Source organism: Oncorhynchus mykiss, chromosome 9 (genome assembly GCF_057628025.1).
Source record: "Oncorhynchus mykiss isolate SJ-2025 chromosome 9, ASM5762802v1, whole genome shotgun sequence".
NCBI lineage: Eukaryota > Metazoa > Chordata > Actinopteri > Salmoniformes > Salmonidae > Oncorhynchus > Oncorhynchus mykiss.
Genome location: NC_143030.1, coordinates 28,669,359 through 28,688,112, shown reverse-complemented (window position 1 = coordinate 28,688,112; position 18,754 = coordinate 28,669,359). Strand labels below are relative to the sequence as shown.

The 18,754-nt window shown below is 42.2% G+C and overlaps 1 protein-coding gene across 1 annotated transcript; it reads right to left on the bottom strand.

The window, feature by feature from the left end:
* Positions 1-163: 163 nt before the first annotated feature.
* Positions 164-15,225, bottom strand: LOC110531824 (cellular tumor antigen p53). Its single transcript, XM_036987679.2, has 11 exons — positions 15,040-15,225; positions 13,755-13,953; positions 13,589-13,655; positions 13,126-13,341; positions 10,109-10,295; positions 5,878-5,990; positions 5,639-5,748; positions 3,749-3,861; positions 3,562-3,659; positions 1,895-1,998; positions 164-1,743 (listed from the first exon to the last, which is right to left on the bottom strand). The coding sequence occupies exons 2-11, from the start codon at positions 13,853-13,855 to the stop codon at positions 1,656-1,658; spliced, it is 1,197 nt and encodes a 398-aa protein (XP_036843574.1). The 5' UTR covers positions 13,856-13,953; positions 15,040-15,225; the 3' UTR covers positions 164-1,655.
* Positions 15,226-18,754: the final 3,529 nt, after the last annotated feature.

Below are 18,754 nucleotides of genomic sequence, written 5' to 3'. Positions count from 1 at the left end.
TAAAAAAAACAGTCTCATTACAGAGCCTTAACTAATAGAGTGGCTAGTCAGGACAAGCAAGATTTGGTTCTGGTTCCGAGATGTAAATGGGTCTGTCATCACTCACGCATGTTAGCTTGTTTACATTTTTTTTATCAACACAAAAGACGGAGGATTACAGTACTATTTAGGAAATTGCTTTTATTTGACTTTTTAAAGTTCCCTGAAATGTTTCCCTTTTCCCTAAACAAAAGAGCATCATGTCTCAGCACCAAATGACATCAGCAAAAAGAGTTTCCATCAGAAAACCATAAAGTAAACCAATATAAAATGTGCTTAATCAAGTATATCATAAGCACAGTATCAGAACTCTGCATAGGAGAGAGAAAAGACATTGGACAAATGCTGGAATTAGTACAAAATAAAAAAAAACATTTATTGAAAACAAAGAAAAAAACATTCTGAGAAAACAAAATCATTTAACGGTTCCTAAAAGAACTTACAAAAATAGTTCCTAGATCAGCAGTACAAAAATGGGGGAAAAAGAAAGACCAATGCCTCAATAGGACCATGATTAACAGGGAACCAGGTCAAGGGTTCAGTGGGAGGAATGAAGGCAGTGGTTATGTTTAGCAGGTATCAAAAATACTAACAGGCAATTGGCCAATTAACTGGTAACAAAGCATAGTTTCTAGGCAGGTCAAGATATGACTAGTTTTAATTGGTCCAAATCATAAAAGCACAAGCTAAAGTGCTCTTTGGGGGGCAGGTGAGGAGGAAGTCACACCAGATGGTTAAGGCAGTGGGGGGGGGCCTACACTTAGGCACTTTGTGTTGTACCGAAAGTGACTGGCATGGTGGTCAGCCTATTTACCCAATCCAAACCCTAGGTCCTACACTTACACACTTTGTGTTGTACCGAAAGTGACTGGCATGGTGGTCAGCCTATTTACCCAATCCAAACCCTAGGTCCTACACTTACACACACTTTGTGTTGTACCGAAAGTGACTGGCATGGTGGTCAGCCTATTTACCCAATCCAAACCCTAGGTCCTACACTTACACACACTTTGTATTGTACCGAAAGTGACTGGCATGGTGGTCAGCCTATTTACCCAATCCAAACCCTAGGTCCTACACTTACACACACTTTGTATTGTACCGAAAGTGACTGGCATCTCAAATATAGTTACAATTCTACCATTGTACCCAAGTACTATGAGAAGGTCTGGTAACACAAATTTCCTAGATGACAATATCCATCCGGACCTTTACCATTTATCAGTGTATTAAAGAACCCCCAACTTGCAACCCCAAACTATTCACACCCCTCTTGTTGGCGGACATTTGTTGTAGTGTTAAAGCTTATTTCCCACAATTCCACATATTTTGCCATGCCTTGTGTGTTCATATAATACCAAGGGATATTATAATTTTTGGGGCGGGACCCGAAGTCCGTATTGACAACGTTCTGGTCCGGGTTTCGGACCGAGGTCAGCCTGTTGAGTATAGCTGCCTAGCTGGAGCTATTACCATCTTGCTAACACCTATCCTTTCAGACTTGTAAGAAGTGACTACATGTATTGCCTAGGGTTTGGTATTGGGCATTTACTTTGGAGTCACAATTTAATGTTGGTCTGGAATAGACAGTAGGGAAGGGCTGAGGTGTCCTGGCCTTAGTCTGAGTCGCTCCTCCCCTCCTTTGCAAGCATCCGTTTTCCGCTCTTTGGGGCCAACGCTTCTTGCTTGCGGCTCTTTGAGAAACTGAGAAAGAAAATACAGGACAAACACCGAAGGTGAGACAGTTTTAGAATTGAGAGGATAGATAGAGGAAATGACAGATTAAGACAAGTGGGACAGAGGCATTTTAGGGAGAAGTTCCCGTCATCAAATTGTCTGCCGTTGGGTAGCTTACCCTTTCTTCTTGTATTTCTCCTGCTCAACGGGAGGAATGCGGTCCATCAGCTCCAGACTGTCATTGATCTTCTTGAGCCACTCATAGCGCTGTCTTCCACGAACCTGAAAGAAAGAGATTGAGGGAATGTTTAAAATGGGCACCTGTCATGACTCTCTCCTTGGTGAGGATTACAGGATGACAGATAGCCCAAACCCCCTCTCTCCCAGAGTTTTATGACGTAACAACCGCTGGTAAACTTTCTCTTGCACTGCAGTATGGAGAAGTTAAAAATCCCTTTGCTACAACAGAGAGACTTTGTTTGATGTTTTGGCAATGAACATTGGGAGAATATATTTCAATATCCAAATGTTGGGAATTATGACAGATGTAATATGGATAATTAATGGATATTTTGTGATGTCATTAAAATAATTAGAAAGACTATAACAAGAAGCACAATTCTGAAAATGTACACGTCCTAGTGATCAGGTTTGCATCGAAATGTTGTATAATTTATTTTAAGTATAAGAATATTTTTGAAATCAGAAATGTGATTTTAGCCTTCTAAATGCGATAATGGCTTTTCATATAAACCTTGGCCAAGTCAATAACCACTCCCACGTGAGCACAGACATTGTGTCAACAAGATGGAACCACCTTTCAGACCAGTGTACTTAAAAAGGACTCGCTGAATAATTAACATATTAGTCCAGACAGCGTGGAGCAGTGGCTACACGGCTGGAAACGGTTAAAACTACAAGACCAGAACACGGTAAGACCCTCAAACTCTCGATGAGTGACGAAGGTAAAGACTAAGACATGCACCGCCTGCAGTTCTGCATGTAACGTAGTCTAGGACAACTGACCAAGACGAGAGGGAAGGACAAATTCTTCACCATCATAGATACCTCTGAGGTATCTATCCTAATGAACACTCCCAGACAAAGATGCCTACAACTAAGGACATTGTGACCTCTGGTGGACAACCAGAGACTTACACAACCAGAAACGTACATTGAACCACGTCCCATAGACTGATCTAGTTCAACAGAGAGACAACACGTGAAAATATATACATTGCAATTATTTTTGAATGAGTGGACGTTCATGTGCAAAGTACTCATATTTCCATGAGCATAGCTTCCACATGTATATATAATTAAGTTCACTCTGTCTCTCCCGCTCTCTTTCCCCACCGTTGTGTAACAAGCAGTCATGTCGGGTTAGTCCACTAGGGACTTTTCATTGCATTATGTTACTAATCAATATTAGCTATACTGCGTGTGTTTATGTAATTCTGTGTGATTATTTAGTTAGTTAATAAATAATTAAGCCAATTTGTGTATCACTGATTTATCACTTAGGCTAGAGTTCAGAATGAGACTGATATGAGGAAGTGATTGATTGATGACTGGTATGATATCAATATATTCTTGAGTTAATTCGGGAAACGTTAACTCAAATAAACTTCTCCTCTGGGGGCCCAAATGACTAATTAATCATTTGTTACATGATTCATTTAATTGAGTAATAATTCAACGTAGAAGGTAATTAATTATTCAATGAATAGCAGTAATCACATTAATGGTAGTCACGTCACACCTTATCACAACCATGAAATAGAGATATACAAATTCTCCCACCCAAAAGTGTGTTGGCCTGCGTGTGTGTGAGGTCCCCCCTACCTGCAACAAGAATACATTGTCCTTGTCGTCATCCTCAGTGCTGGAGCCGCTCTTGATCTTCTTACTGGTTCCCGGAGGCGGCAGGGCCTGTTGGGACTCTGAGGGGAAAGGAGACAAGGTCAACAGTGATATAGGAGACAAGGAAAGGAGGCCAGTTAATATTGTTGGAACATGGCCCCAGTCTTACTTCTCTTGGTCCCGTTCAGAGCTTTGTTAGCGTTCTCTTCCTCGGTCTTGCGGTCCCGACCGGGGCAGGCACAGACTCGGACCTCAAAACAACGGCGACCCAAAACCTGACCACTAGAGAGAGGAGAGGGGTAGAGAAGTAAGAGTTAGGGGGGACAAACTAGGGGACCCAAACACATTATCACAGATGTTAAGATTTTCGCTCCCACAGAAAAGGGAGCCCTTTACATACAGTGGGGCAAAAAAGTATTTAGTCAGCCACCAATTGTGCATGTTCTCCCACTTAAAAAGATGAGAGAGGCCTGTAATTTTCATCATAGGTACACTTCAACTATGACAGACAAAATGAGGAAAAAAATCCAGAAAATCACAATGTAGGATTTTTAATGAATTTATTTGCAAATGATGGTGGAAAATAAGTATTTGGTCAATAACAAAAGTTTCTCAATACTTTGTTATATACCCTTTGTTGGCAATGACAGAGGTCAAACGTTTTCTGTAAGTCTTTACAAGTTCTTCACACACTGTTGCTGGTATTTTGGCCCATTCCTCCATGCAGATCTCCTCTAGAGCAGTGATGTTTTGGGGCTTTTGCCGGGCAACACAGACTTTCAACTCCCTCCAAAGAGTTTCTATGGGGTTGAGATCTGGAGACTGGCTAGGCCACTCCAGGACCTTGAAATGCTTCTTACGAAGCCACTCCTTCGTTGCCCGGGCGGTGTTTGGGATCATTGTCATGCTGAAAGACCCAGCCACGTTTCATCTTCAATGCCCTTGCTGATGGAAGGAGGTTTTCACTCAAAATCTCACGATACATGGCCCCATTCATTCTTTCCTTTACACGGATCAGTCGTACTGGTCCCTTTGCAGAAAAACAGCCCCAAAGCATGATGTTTCCACCCCCATGCTTCACAGTAGGCATGATGTTCTTTGGATGCAACTCAGCATTCTTTGTCCTCCAAACACAACGAGTTAAGTTTTTACCAAAAAGTTATATTTTGGTTTCATCTGACCATATGACATTCTCCCAATCTTCTTCTGGATCATCCAAATGCTCTCTAGCAAACTTCAGATGGGCCTGGACATGTACTGGCTTAAGCAGGGAGACACGTCTGGCACTGCAGGATTTGAGTCCCTGGCGGCGTAGTGTGTTACTGATGGTAGGCTTTGTTACTTTGGTCCCAGCTCTGCAGGTCATTCACTAGGTCCCCCCGTGTGGTTCTGGGATTTTTGCTCACCGTTCTTGTGATCATTTTGACCCCACGGGGTGAGATCTTGCGTGGAGCCCCAGATCGAGGGAGATTATCAGTGGTCTTGTATGTCTTCCATTTCCTAATAATTGCTCCCACAGTTGATTTCTTCAAACCAAGCTGCTTACCTATTGCAGATTCAGTCTTCCCAGCCTGGTGCAGGTCTACAATTTTGTTTCTGGTGTCCTTTGACAGCTCTTTGGTCTTGGCCATAGTGGAGATCGGAGTGTGACTGTTTGAGGTTGTGGACAGGTGTCTTTTATACTGATAACAAGTTCAAACAGGTGCCATTAATACAGGTAACAAACGAGTGGAGGACAGAGGAGCCTCTTAAAGAAGGTCTGTGAGAGCCAGAAATCTTGCTTGTTTGTAGGTGACCAAATACTTATTTTCCACCATAATTTGCAAATACAATGTGATTTTCAGGATTTTTTTTTCTCATTTTGTTTGTCATAGTTGAAGTGTACCTATGATGAAAATTACAGGCCTCATCTTTTTAAGTCGGAGAACTTGCACAATTGGTGGCTGACTAAATACTTTTTTGCCCCACTGTATATACGCACACAAATAAGGGCGAGACTTAGACAAAGATTATCCAGTATGAACAAATACAGTGAGAAGGGATAAGGAGAGAGACTTACTCCTGGGTCTCCAGCGTCAGGATGGTGAGGATGGGCCGTCGATTCATACCACCCATACAACTGGAGTTGCACATGAAGTTCAGGAGAACAGTAGTTGCCTCAGAGCCCAGCTATACAAAGTGAAGATGCACTTAAACATACATGTACATTTTAAATGAATTATAGACCGATGAAAGTGTCAAGCAAACTGACTTTTTAATTAAAACTAATACAGGAGACCAGAGGAAGGGGGTGTATACCTGAGGAGGCTCATAAGGCAGCAGCACGCTCTGACGCTTAGTGTTACCATCCTCCAGGTACTGAGCCCGCTGGCTCCCCTCCACCCTGATCAGGTGACTGCGGTGGGTCACACCTGACAGGAAACAGGAAGTAGACAGGAAGTGAGAGGGGGGGGGGGGTAAAGAGTCCTCAGAACTTCCTGGGACCATCTTTTACACAAGGGGGAAGTTATGCCTTGCAGGGCTGCCAACTTTAGGAGAAAGCTTGCAATGAGATGTCCTATTGTGAATATCATTAGCGCCAGCGTGTCCTTGGGGACCGATACCCAATATTTTCCTTGCCAACAAAACCCGATAACCGATATTTAAAATTTTAGTGGCCTTTTAAGCATTCTAGTGCAGTTAAATAGTTAACACACATGGACGCAGCGGTCTAAGGCACTGCATCTCAGTGCAAGAGGCATGACTACAGTCCCTGGTTCAAATCCAGGCTGTATCAAATCCGGCCGTGATTGGGAGTCCCATAGTGCGGCACACAATTGGCCCAGCGTCGTCCGGGTTTGGCCTGGGGTAGGCCTTCATTGTAAATAAGAATTTGTTTGTAAATTACTTGCCTAGTTAAGGTTACACACACACACACACACACACAAAAAAAAGTTATTTTGTTGGCATTTATGCATGTCCCCATTACCAGTAAAACATAATCAAAACCTATTTCTTTCACTTACTTGTTGTGCTGTTTCGTTGTTCATAGAAATCCTGGTTGAGAATGAAACGACTGAACAAATTAACAACGAAACAGCAAGTAAGTGAAAGAAATATACTATTTAACGTGTCAAATAACCTTGTTGACCAATCAGGATCTGAATATGACTGCATGTCATAATTTAACGCGTTGATACATTTTTTACGTAGTTATTACACATTGATTACACTATAACTATTATTTCATGTCACAATGATTCATCGAAATGTATGCTATGATGCTGGTGAAGTCGTCTCACACAACTACAGTGTTGGTCATAAAAAAAACAAGCTTGCTAGCTCATGGATGCAAGCAATGTTCTTCCCTCAAAAACAAAATACCTGTAACGGCTTTCTTCGGTAGAATGAGAGTCGGACCAAAATGAGGCGTGTAGATTGCGATCCATGTTTATTTAAACTGAAGCAACACAAATCTAAATACAAACACTACCGCACTGGCAGATCTGGAAGAGTCTGGCTAACTGGCAGATCTGGAAGAGTCTGGCTGACTGGCAGATCTGGAAGAGTCTGGCTGACTGGCAGATCTGGAAGAGTCTGGCTGACTGGCAGATCTGGAAGAGTCTGGCTGACTGGCAGATCTGGAAGAGTCTGGCTGACTGGCAGATCTGGAAGAGTCTTACCTGGTTGAACGCTCTCGGTCGCCCTGCCAGTGCGGCGAGGTGGAATAGCCCGCACTGGGCTATGCAGGCGAACCGGAGACACCGAGCGCAAGGCTGGTGCCATGTAAGCCGGCCCAAGGAGACGCACTGGAGACCAGATGCGTAGAGCCGGCTTCATGGCACTTGGCTCGATGCTCACTCTAGCCCGGCCGATACACGGAGCTGGAATGTACCGCACCGGGCTATGCACCCGCACTGGAGACACCGTGCGCACCACAGCATAACACGGTGCCTGCCCGGTCTCTCTCACCCCCCGGTAAGCACAGGGAGTTTGCGCAGGTCTCCTACCTGGCGTAGCCATACTCCCTGTTACCCCCCCAAGACATTTTTGGGGCTGACTCTCAGGCTTCCATCCGCGTCGCCGTGCTGCCTCCTCATACCAGCGTCTCTCTGCTTTCGCCACCTCCAGTTCCTCTTTGGGGCGGTGATATTCTCCAGGCTGTGCCCAGGGTCCTTTACCGTCCAAATCGTCCTCCCAAGTCCATTTCTCCAAGTAGTGCAGCCTCTCCCACTGCTGCCTCTGTTCCTTCTCCTGCTGCTGCTTTTGCCCGTTACCACGCCGCTTGGTCCTGTTGTGGTGGGTGATTCTGTAACGGCCTTCTTCGGTAGAAGGAGAGTCGGACCCAAATGCGGCGTGTAGATTGCGATCCATGTTCATTTAAACTGAAGCAACACGAATCTAAATACAAACACTACAAAACAATAAACGTAACGAAAACCGAAACAGCCTAATACTCGTGCACATAAACACGGACATAAGGACACTAAGGACAATCACCCACGAAACACCCAAAGAATATGGCTGCCTAAATATGGTTCCCAATCAGAGACAACGATAAACACCTGCCTCTGATTGAGAACCACTTCAGACAGCCATAGACTTCACTAGAACACCCCACTAAGCTACAATCCCAACACACCACATACAAAAACCCATGCCACACCCTGGCCTGACCAAATAAATTAAAATAAACACAAAATACTTTGACCAGGGCGTGACAATAACAATCTGTTTCAGTAGCTATAGTTAGCTAGCTAACTATATAGCTAGGTGCCATCTAAAATAACCCTAATTTATGAGACAGTTCTTATTTGATAATTGGTGGTCGGACCCATCTATGTGAAGCTAGCCACAATAAGGATTAGCCACAATAGTGGACTTTGCAGTTACCCTTCAAAATACGCATAATTCTGGCATAATTCTACTATTTGTATTCATTTACATCACTGTCAATGACATACTTTTATTTTGAAGGCAAACCACAAATTCCACTATTGTGGCAAATCCTTATTGTGGCAAGCTTCTAAACACATAACCCGGTTCGGTCGGGTCGAGCCTCAATATAACATTAGCTTTGGGCAACAGGGTTAAGTAGCTGGCTTGCTATTTATTTTCATGAACTAAAGTTCAATTTCAAAAGGCGAACAACAAGTGGCTACCTAGCTAATACTTACAAGGATTCCTAAATCATTGCTAAGTATAATGAAAATCACTGCAGTTTTTACTCGTCATTGTTTCAGGCTGGTTGTATTGGTGCTAGCTAGGTACCAAGCTAAAAGATAGCTACTCCAGAAGTCTAACAAATGATGCTTTATTACCAACATGGTATTGTAAACACATGATTCGTGGCCGGTGTTTGCATCATGCGTGGCTGGTGTTTTGGACAGCTTTGACAGTGCTACTGTATCTTTTTTGGCACGCAAAGACCCAAACGGCATTCCATTGTATGCATGTTGTGAAGCTAATAGCAGTGACACTATTACTGTGTAACTCTGGTAGGGCAACGTAAGAAATAGCTCACTCGGTAGTGTTAACCGGTGCTCGACCAGTCGGCGAAAGCCAACTTCACCCACGACACAGAGAATGGTTGACTGTCAAGGGCAATGAATTCCATTATCTTAGCGAGACACCTCAAATGCAAAATCCATTAATGCTGAAATTTTGTTACCCTTTCAAATGACTGCTTGACTTGATTGCTCGATCCACACAGCAGACATTGTGGGTTAGTTTAGGAATGCTATGTTGCACGTACAGCGCAACATTTTAGGTGGCGTCAGCACATTCATTATATAGGTATGCACGTCAGCTTTGACATCAGTTTTGCATATCGACGGTAAACTAGACCGGCTGATACCAAGGTTGGCATTTTTAGCTATATTGGCCAATTCCGATATGTTCACTACCATTTCTGCACAATACTAAAATGACAAAACAGAATACTTGAGGCAAGGGGCATTTCAAGAGAGCCTATTCGAATTTTATGATTTAGCATACAATCAACACTGTCCATAAATGCATAGCCCTCAATTTTTTAATAATCAAAGACAAGTTGACATATCAGATTTCAAATATCCTAATTACACCAGAAAAATTGGTAAGAAGTGAAATAATAAAAGTATTTGGAATAACAGTAGCGTTCTTGCTGAGATAAGCACACTAATTACTCTATATTTTAGCCCATTGTAGGGGATGGGAATTGTTCTAATTACTTACATTAGCAATTGTCAAAGACAAAAATAATTAAACAGATGAGATGACATAGCCTAAATCTGCCCCTACACCTAACCCAAAGCGATCTTTCAATATATTAATCTCAAACTAGAATCAGGCACACATTTGGGTTCACAATCAGTTTGGGCAAAACAAGGTTCATCATACAGTTAGACAAATCAGGTGACTCTACCAGATTCCTGCTGAATACTGCATGTTCATTCATTACAACCTAATGCACCCAGTGAGAAATCGTATCAGTCTGCTTAACGCGCAACATGGGCAAATTACTTACTAACTCACTTTAGAATTTTTACCTCAAGACTAAAACACACACCTTCATAGCCGTCAGACGTGCTCTGGTGGTGGGGGCAGCGGCTGACCACTTCGGACACATGCTCTGACTTCTTGTAGATGGCGGTGGCACGGAGGATGGCTCCTGGCGGGGGCTCCTTGGTCATCAGCACCTCCACCGGGCAGGTCTTAGCCCGCTGGCAGTACAGCTTGATCAGCTGCACAGAATACTGGGGAGGGAGGGAAACATCGAACAATCAGTATTTTGTCCCAGAGGAATTTCCCTTTGTGAAAGAATAAAGATGTGAATTGAATTTATGAAGACAAAAAAAATAGACGCTTAATTACTTCACAGGCAGTCACTATCAAAGTTCATACAAATACACGTGTGGAAAAACACCCATAGGAATTAATAGGAACAAAATATTGCTTTACAATTACATTCTAAATAAATCATAAATATCTTAACGAAAAATATGCATTTTAACCCTTGTTTGAAACATGCCCGGTCATGTCAGACCCATGCTTTATTGCAACCAGCCTGCAACTCCTCAGTTACAATCATAGAGAGAGGACTCTAGTGCCCAAAAGCCCATTTTAGCATGGGCAGTACCATAGAGGATGTTCAGCATTTCAACAGACAACTTCCCATGGCAGGGTTCCCCAACTGGCAGGCCACAGGTCAAATGGCTTTATTTGACCCCCAAGTTCTGAGCCAAAAAACTATATTCCCATGCATAAGAGACACGTGATCGTATACAAATGTAAGCAAGGTTTGAAATAATTATGTTTTAGTCAAATATCTGGTTTGTGCTTCTTGCAGTCAATTTTCAGTCTACAAATCAATTTAACGTTACAGCCCACCGACCATCCGCCGAAGAGGAAAAAATAAATATATATAATCAGCCCGCTGTTACGGTTTTCTTCGGGTGAAAGAGAGTCGGGACCAAAATGCAGCGTGGTATTCTTGATACATGTTTTAATGACGAAGAAAAACGAACAATACAAAAACAACAAACGTAACGTGAAAACCTATACAGCCTATCTGGTGACAACAAACACAAAGACAGGAACAATCACCCACGAAACACTCAAAAGAATATGGCTGCCTAAATATGGTTCCCAATCAGAGACAACGATAATCACCTGCCTCTGATTGAGAACCAATTCAGACAGCCATAGACTTTGCTAGAGAACCCCACTAAACCACAATCCCAATACCTACGAAAACCCCAAGACAAAACACACCACATAAATAAACCCATGTCACACCCTGGCCTGACCAAAATAATAAAGAAAACACAAAATATAAAGACCAGGGCGTGACACCCGCAGCTGAATCTAGTTGACCCCTGTCCTATAGGTTAAGGAAGGATCATATAATTCCATCCAGGTCACCAGGAGTGATAGCCACTGAATTATACTTGTGAGGAAACATTCCACAACGGCAGGTGGCAGTAAACCGTCAACCTTGGCTTTATACCCATCCTAACAACACACTCTAGGTGGCAGTGTGCACTCTTTCAGTTAGTTTGCCAAATAGAAGTAGAAGAAAATGTACTACTTTAAAAATGGAGATGGCCTCAATGGCACTGTCCGTGCTTTCACAGACGCAATAATGGGACAGATAAATAAAAATAGAATCTTATTCATTTTAACTAGGCAAGTCAGTTAAGAATAAATTCTTATTTACAACGACGGCCTACCCAAATCAAATCAAATGTATTTGTCACATACACATGGTTAGCAGATGTTAATGCGAGTGTAGCGAAATGCTTGTGCTTCTAGTTCCGACAATGCAGTAATAACCAACGAGTAATCTAACCTAACAATTCCAAAACTACTACCTTATACACACAAGTGTAAAGGGATAAAGAATATGTACATAAAGATACATGAATGAGTGATGGTACAGAGCGGCATAGGCAAGATGCAGTAGATGGTATCGAGTACAGTATATACATGTAAACATTATATTAAGTAGCATTGTTTAAAGTGGTTATTCCAAAAGTTATGTTCATCAAATGAAGGAGAATATATATCAGTGAATGTACAGTGAGCCTGGGCTTCTAAGGGTAGGTCGTGTCTCATTCCTATTGCAGTGCTGTTTAATCCTTTACACTCGTGGGAACTGCTCTAAATGGATTGGGCAACATTGAAACGTTTCCTACAGAAGAAAAGTTAAAATATGATCTTAGTGTTAGCCTTTCACAAGGACATTCGTAGAAACAGATCGTAATTTCAGCGTGTTCCGCTGTGAATTTAATTCAAAATAAACAAACTTGAGAACAACCCAGGGTATGACGCCATGTCATCTTGTAACTATATCAAACAGTGATCATAAATGTTGACACTGTATATGACCGGAGTTTTATGACACGTAAATGTGAAGTGCACATTTGGACTCGCAGGTGTTTTGCTTGTTTGTATGACATCAAAGGGGCATTTATAATAATCCTCAAAGTCTCAGCTTTCAAAACACATCGAGTCCTCTTAATTTACAAAATTTCCCTCAAGACAAAAAAACTGTGCTAAAGTTGACCAATTAGTGGGAGGGATGGGGGCAACGTCTTGTTGCATGCGGCGCTCAAGTTCAGAACGTCTGTCAGTCAAAACCCATACAGCGCCGTTACTGTACAGCCACAGCACTACACTTTAGGTGTTTATTAGTGCCCAGATATTAGTGCCCAGATTTTCCATCGATATATGGGTACTAGTGTAAAGGGTTAAGACTCAGCTGTAACAGGAAACAGGTCCTGTTCATCTTGAGGGTCAAAAGAAAATTACATTGAAAACACATTCTCTTATGCTTTAGGTAGGTTACAGGAGATCAACAGCAACATAGAAAACAAACAAAAAGAAGAGTAATTCTAAAAAAGTATGACTTGGGGGGGGGAGTGAAATGTGGCTCCAATACCTCAGTAAGGCCTACTAGTAGTCACTTGACAGGTCAATACTTTGCTTACAGCTTACAAGTAGCCTACTTGTAGCATACAATATTAGTGCTTTTTACGTCTGTGTATTTAGGCATGTGCAGTAAGCCATATGCATGACACTCACGGTGGAGGTGACAGACTTGGCGGTGCCAGACTTGTGGAAGCGCAGCTGGAAGCCGTGCTCCCCCGGGTAGTCGATGGTGGAGGGGACGGTGGAGGCGGGGGGAGGCACGCTGTCCAGGGGCGACATCGAGGGCTCCACGGCCAGGGGCTCAGGCAGCTCAAACAGCCCCTCGTCAAAGTCCTCGTGGAAGGTGGCCTCGGGAAGTACGGGAGCTAGCTGTAAGGGATGTATATTTATGAAGTTAGCAGTTGCTTTTTGGATTTCTGTCTGAATACTTAAAAAGATGAGTGTCCAGGCTAACCATGTATGTATATAAAATTGTCCGACAAAAGCACAACCAAAAAGATATATTCAAAGCCAAACAATCACTACACTACTAAGGGGGAAAAACCATCTAGTCCATTCTAAAAAGGTGTGGTATCATAAGAAGATTTCCTTTATGTCAGGATGTAGACAAACTTACCGAGACATCCAGGTCAGACCAGTTTCCAGTCCCAAACGGTGGAATATTGGACCCCTGAGTAGACATGCTAAAGAAAGGAGATACAAATCACAGTACAAGTAAGTATTACCTAAAAGTAGAAGAGGTACTGTAATACATTATATGAAGTCTCTAGGCTTCCACTCACACGCAACCATCTCTGTCCACTCTTAAGTAGCTACATTGGTAGTCCCAAAGCTGCTGGAAGGACTCCTGGCTCATGGGGAAGCTCAACTCCTGCTCTTCCATCCTGTATCTGTTGATTCTCTCGACTGCTCACTGGACCGATGGGAGGAGAGGACTGGACACAGGGCCTCTAGGCAGGAGATGAAGAAAGGCGATCCGATCTAGGAGAGAGAACACCCATGTGATTAAACCAAATAATACTAATTGTTCTAGCCATGTGTCTTCAAAACAATTAGTCAATGGGACGACAAAAGGGGGACCAGTGGGAAAGTGTGGTGAAACCCCTTTCACCACACTTTCCCACTGGTCCCCCTTTTGTCAGAACCAGTGGCTTTGAAAGGAAAGCAGACATGTGCCGCTGGAATGCAGCCCTGAAGATGTGGAGAAGAAAGCAGAACATAGAATGCAGCGGGAGGGTCTGGTTCACATAGACAATAATTGGGTCAGACTGCTCTGGTAATAACTTTGACAAGGTTGGCAATTATATAAGATACAGTATTTCAGTAAGAGTTGTGTAGGCTAGTAGTTGAGAAGGTGAGGTGAGAAATTGTCACGGTATTAGGCTAATCTTTGTTGATCAAATTGCCTACCCTATGTTTAATCAATAAATACTTCCTCTAAAATTAACTCAAAAGGTAATGGACAGTTTTGCATATTTAACAAACTAACGCTACCCTCGACTAGTGATGGCTTTACAAATGTTGACTAGTTGGAGTTTCAAAAACAAATTTGACGTTGTATAGCTAACGTTCGCAAGCTAACCTTATATTGTAACATTGCATCACCAAGATAACGTTAGCAAGTTGGTTGCTGAACGATTTACATTCAATTCTGAGTTAAAAGTGACATAAGTTTATCAACAGCCTGCTACCTAGTCGTTTTAAATATTTTACGAGGGACTACCAAGTTAAATAAAATATTGTACAAATCAAGTGCCGGTCTAGCATGTTGCCCTAAATTAGCTAACGTTAGTTGGGTAAATTAAACGTTAGCGTTACAGTAGCAACTCAAAACAGTCGAAAAAGTAAGCGACATCTAAATCTCATGTCATAACTATCTACAATATGTAGTTACATATTTATACACCAATACAAGATACCAACTTCAACTAGCTAAATGTAACGTTACTCTAACAAGCTCAACTGTGAGCTTGGCAGGCTGCTTCGGAGTCCCCGAGGCGATTCACAAACTTTTATTCACTAAAAAAAATACTATCCTACGCTGTCTTAAATAATGTAATTGTATACCTCGCCTCCCGGTGATGAATATTTTCTTGCAGCACCTAGGTTCTCTGTCAATGCAAAGGTGTCAAAGAAACAGCAGCTAGAAAGCTAAATGTTTTCCAGTGAAAAGCGTGCACTTCGGGGATTTCCAGAAAACCAGATTAGAGGAAGGGAGGGCCACGCAGAGTTCACAGGCCTCCAATCAGAGGCGCGCCCATCGGGGTGTGTTTTTTTTGTATGAAATAGCGCGAAATGTTCCAAATCAAATCATAACTGGGATTAACTGACATTTACATCATGACAGCGCAGTTTCTAAACAATACTGTATGTACTGTTTTTGAGAATCGTGCGGAAATTATACTGACTGAATGCAGGAAGGAGGCAAAAAACCGTGTCACTAGCTAGGTTTCCATCCAATTGGACAGATTTTCATGCGAATATTCTAAAATCTGCATTAAAACCAATATGCGCATTTTCTCACCAGGATGTTTCCATCAAATTGACTTGTCTCAGATAAAACGCTGTGTGTGATGACAAAGTGCACATAAAAATACATTTTGCGGTTATTATTTTCCCATGTTCTGAATAAAAAAGACAAGTTGAATGAGTTGCCATCGCATTTTATATTCAATCTAAAAAATATAAAAAGGTTCCTAGAGGATCCTTTAAGGAAGGACTATTCAACTCTTACGTCATGAGGTCCTGGAGCCTGCTGGTTTTCTGTTCTACCGAAAAGTGAATTGCACCTACCTAGTGTCCCACGTCTAAATCAGTCCGTGATTAGAGGGGAACAATGAAAAAAATCCAGTGGTACTGGCTTCAAGGTCCAGGTTTGAGTTCTTCAAATTGAAACTGTGGGGGAACCCCTATAAATTCTCCAGGGGCGCAACTTTGGTTTTAGAAGTGGGGTGGACATAATATATATACAGTACCAGTCAAAAGTTTGGACACACCTAATCATTCAAGGGTTTTTCTTTATTTTCCTGTTTTCTACACTGTAGAACAACAGGGAAGACATCGAAACGATGAAATAACACATATGGAATCATGTAGTAATGTCGCGGGAGGGGATTTTACTATAGGGCCGTTAAGGTACCCCCGTCGAGAGTGATTACAAGTCGTCTCACTCAAGTTCTTATGTCACCCGGCTAACAGGTGACTCACAGGTCCGCCGGACTGGCCTGGTTATGTACCCTGCCCTTTTATTCTGAGATTAGCCTGGTGTGATGCCGTTAGTCTTGTTTCGGGATCTTAGATAATATTAATCAGACATAGACTACCTCTTGTTTTACTTCAGCTTTCCCTTTGGATGCTCTCATATCTAGACTCACGCAAGCTGTACCTTAGTTACGATTTATAGTCTATGCCCGTCAACTAATACTGCTTGAGTATTAATTTAGAGTATTACTATTACAATACAATTATTATTCTGTCCAAACCATTATATTGTCTTTAGTGTAGAAACTAGACTTGTTTCCCGAGATTGGGAGTGTCAGAGGTGTTCTCTCCCCTAGGGTTTTGGGTCTAGTTTCTACTTTTTATTCAATGTTTGCAGTTCACACAGTTGTACACATTATTACAGTTTCTTTTTGGTCCTTAATCTATAACATCAAACATCATCAAAACACTTACTACTATTAATGCCTTATTATATTACAACAAGCGGTTAATTACCTTAGCGTAGGCTGACCTGGTTGGTTCCCAAAGAGTATGTTCTTCCACTTACAATTTCTCTAGAGGTTGGTTCAATCACTCAGTATCTGTTTCTCATACTAGAAGTTGTACTATGACTTACTGATTAGTGAAGAAAACGGTTAGAGATCAATACCCTTTGTAACACCACTGATGCTATTTATCCACTCCTGTTAGGGGGTGGATGTATTCAGCACGAGGAGTGTAGTTGTCTCAGTATGTCTTGTTCAGAAATCAGAAGTCAAGACATACAATTGTTCTAGAGTATGAAAGTCAGATATGTATCTGTTTCTCCTACTAGAAGTTTGTACTATGATTTACTGATTAGTGAAGAGAACGGTTCGAGATCAAGACCCTTTGTAACACCACTGATGCTATTTATCCACACCTGTTAAGGGGTGGATGTATTCAGCATGAGGAGTGTAGTGGGTAGTTGTCTCAGTATGTCTCGTTCAGAAGTCAAGAGATACAATTGTTCCAGAGTATGAAAGTCAGATATTACCTTTTAGGTTGATGATAGTTGAAGTATCACAAGCTGTCTGTCAGTGATAAGTCAAGTAGCACTATCATGCCTTTCCATTGAAAGCATGCTTCTTATATACTCTTTCTTCAGGACCAAGTCAACCCATGCTCTGAATTCTATTTTTAAAGCGGCGTATCCTCGCACTGAAGTGCGAGTTGCACTTCAGTGCTAGTTGCTAGTTGCAGTGCTTCGGGTGGCTGTGTCTGAGGTGGCAGTGCTATTATTAGTTGCAGTGCTTCTGGTGGCTGTGTCTATGCATCATCTAAACCCAAATCTCCCATCAAGTTCACCCAGGGTGAGGTGTCCTCAAAGCTCTTTTTTGTGCTCTTGTAACCAGAAAGTAACCCATTTTTTTTTAAAGTAGCCACCCTTTGTCTTGATGACAGCTTTGCACACTCTTGGCATTCTCTCAACCAGCTTCATGAGTTAGTCACCTGGAATGCATTTCAATTAACTGGTGTGCCTTGTTAAAAGTTAATTTGTGGAATTTCTTTCCTTCTTAATGCATTTGAGCCAATCAGTTGTGTTGTGACTAGGTAGGGGTGGTATACAGAAGATAGCCCTATTTGGTAAAAGACCAAGTCCATACTATGGCAAGAACCGCTCAAATAAGCAAATAGAAACAACAGTCCATCCTTACTTTAAGACATGACAGTCAGTCAATCTGGAACATTTCAAGAACTTTGAAAGTATCTTCATGTGCAGTCGCAAAAACCATCAAGCGCTATGATGAAACTGGCTCTCATGAGGACTGCCACAGGAAAGGAAGAGTTACCTCTGCGGCAGAGGATAAATTCATTGGAGTTACCATCCTCAGAAATTGCAGCCCAAATAAATGCTTCACAGAGATCAACTAACAGACTGCAAAGAAACTTCTAAAGGACACCAATAAGAAGAAGAGACTTGCAAGAAACACAAGCAATGGACATTAGACTGGTGGAGATCTGTCCTTTGGTCTGATGAGTCCAAATTTTAGATTTTGGTTCCAACCGCCATGTCTTTGTGAGACGCAGAGTAGGCAAACAGATGATCTCCGCATGTGTGGTTCCCACCGTGAAGAATGGAGGAAGTGGTGTGATGGTGTGGGGGTGCTTTGCTGGTGACACTGTTGGTGATATATTTAGAATTCAAGGCATACTTAACCAGCATGGCTATCACAGCATTCTGCAGCGATACACCATCCCATCTGGTTTGCGCTTAGTGGGACTATCATTTGTTTTTCAACAGGACAATGACTGAACACACCTCAATGGCTGTGTAAGGGCTGATTGACCAAGAAGGAGAGTGATTGAGTGCTGTATCAGATGACCTGGCTTCCACAATCACGCAACCTCAACCCAATTGGGATGGTTTGGGATGAGTTGGACCGCAGAGTGAAGGAAAAGCAGCCAACAAGTGCTCAGCAAATGTGAGAACTCCTTCAAGACTGTTGGAAAAGCATTTCAGGTGAAGCTGGTTGAGAGAATGCAAGAGTGTGCAAAGCTGTCATCAAGGCAAAGGGTGACTACTTTAAAGATTCTCAAA

Coding starts and splice junctions, on each gene's coding strand:
- LOC110531824 (XM_036987679.2), bottom strand. CDS start 13,855: ATGGAAGAGCAGGAGTTGAGCTTCCCCATGAGCCAGGAGTCCTTCCAG. Junction 13,656..13,754: donor GTGGACAGAGATGGTTGCGT/GTGAGTGGAAGC, acceptor TCCTTTCTTTAG/CATGTCTACTCAGGGGTCCA. Junction 1,999..3,561: donor ACAATGTATTCTTGTTGCAG/GTAGGGGGGACC, acceptor TCTTTCTTTCAG/GTTCGTGGAAGACAGCGCTA.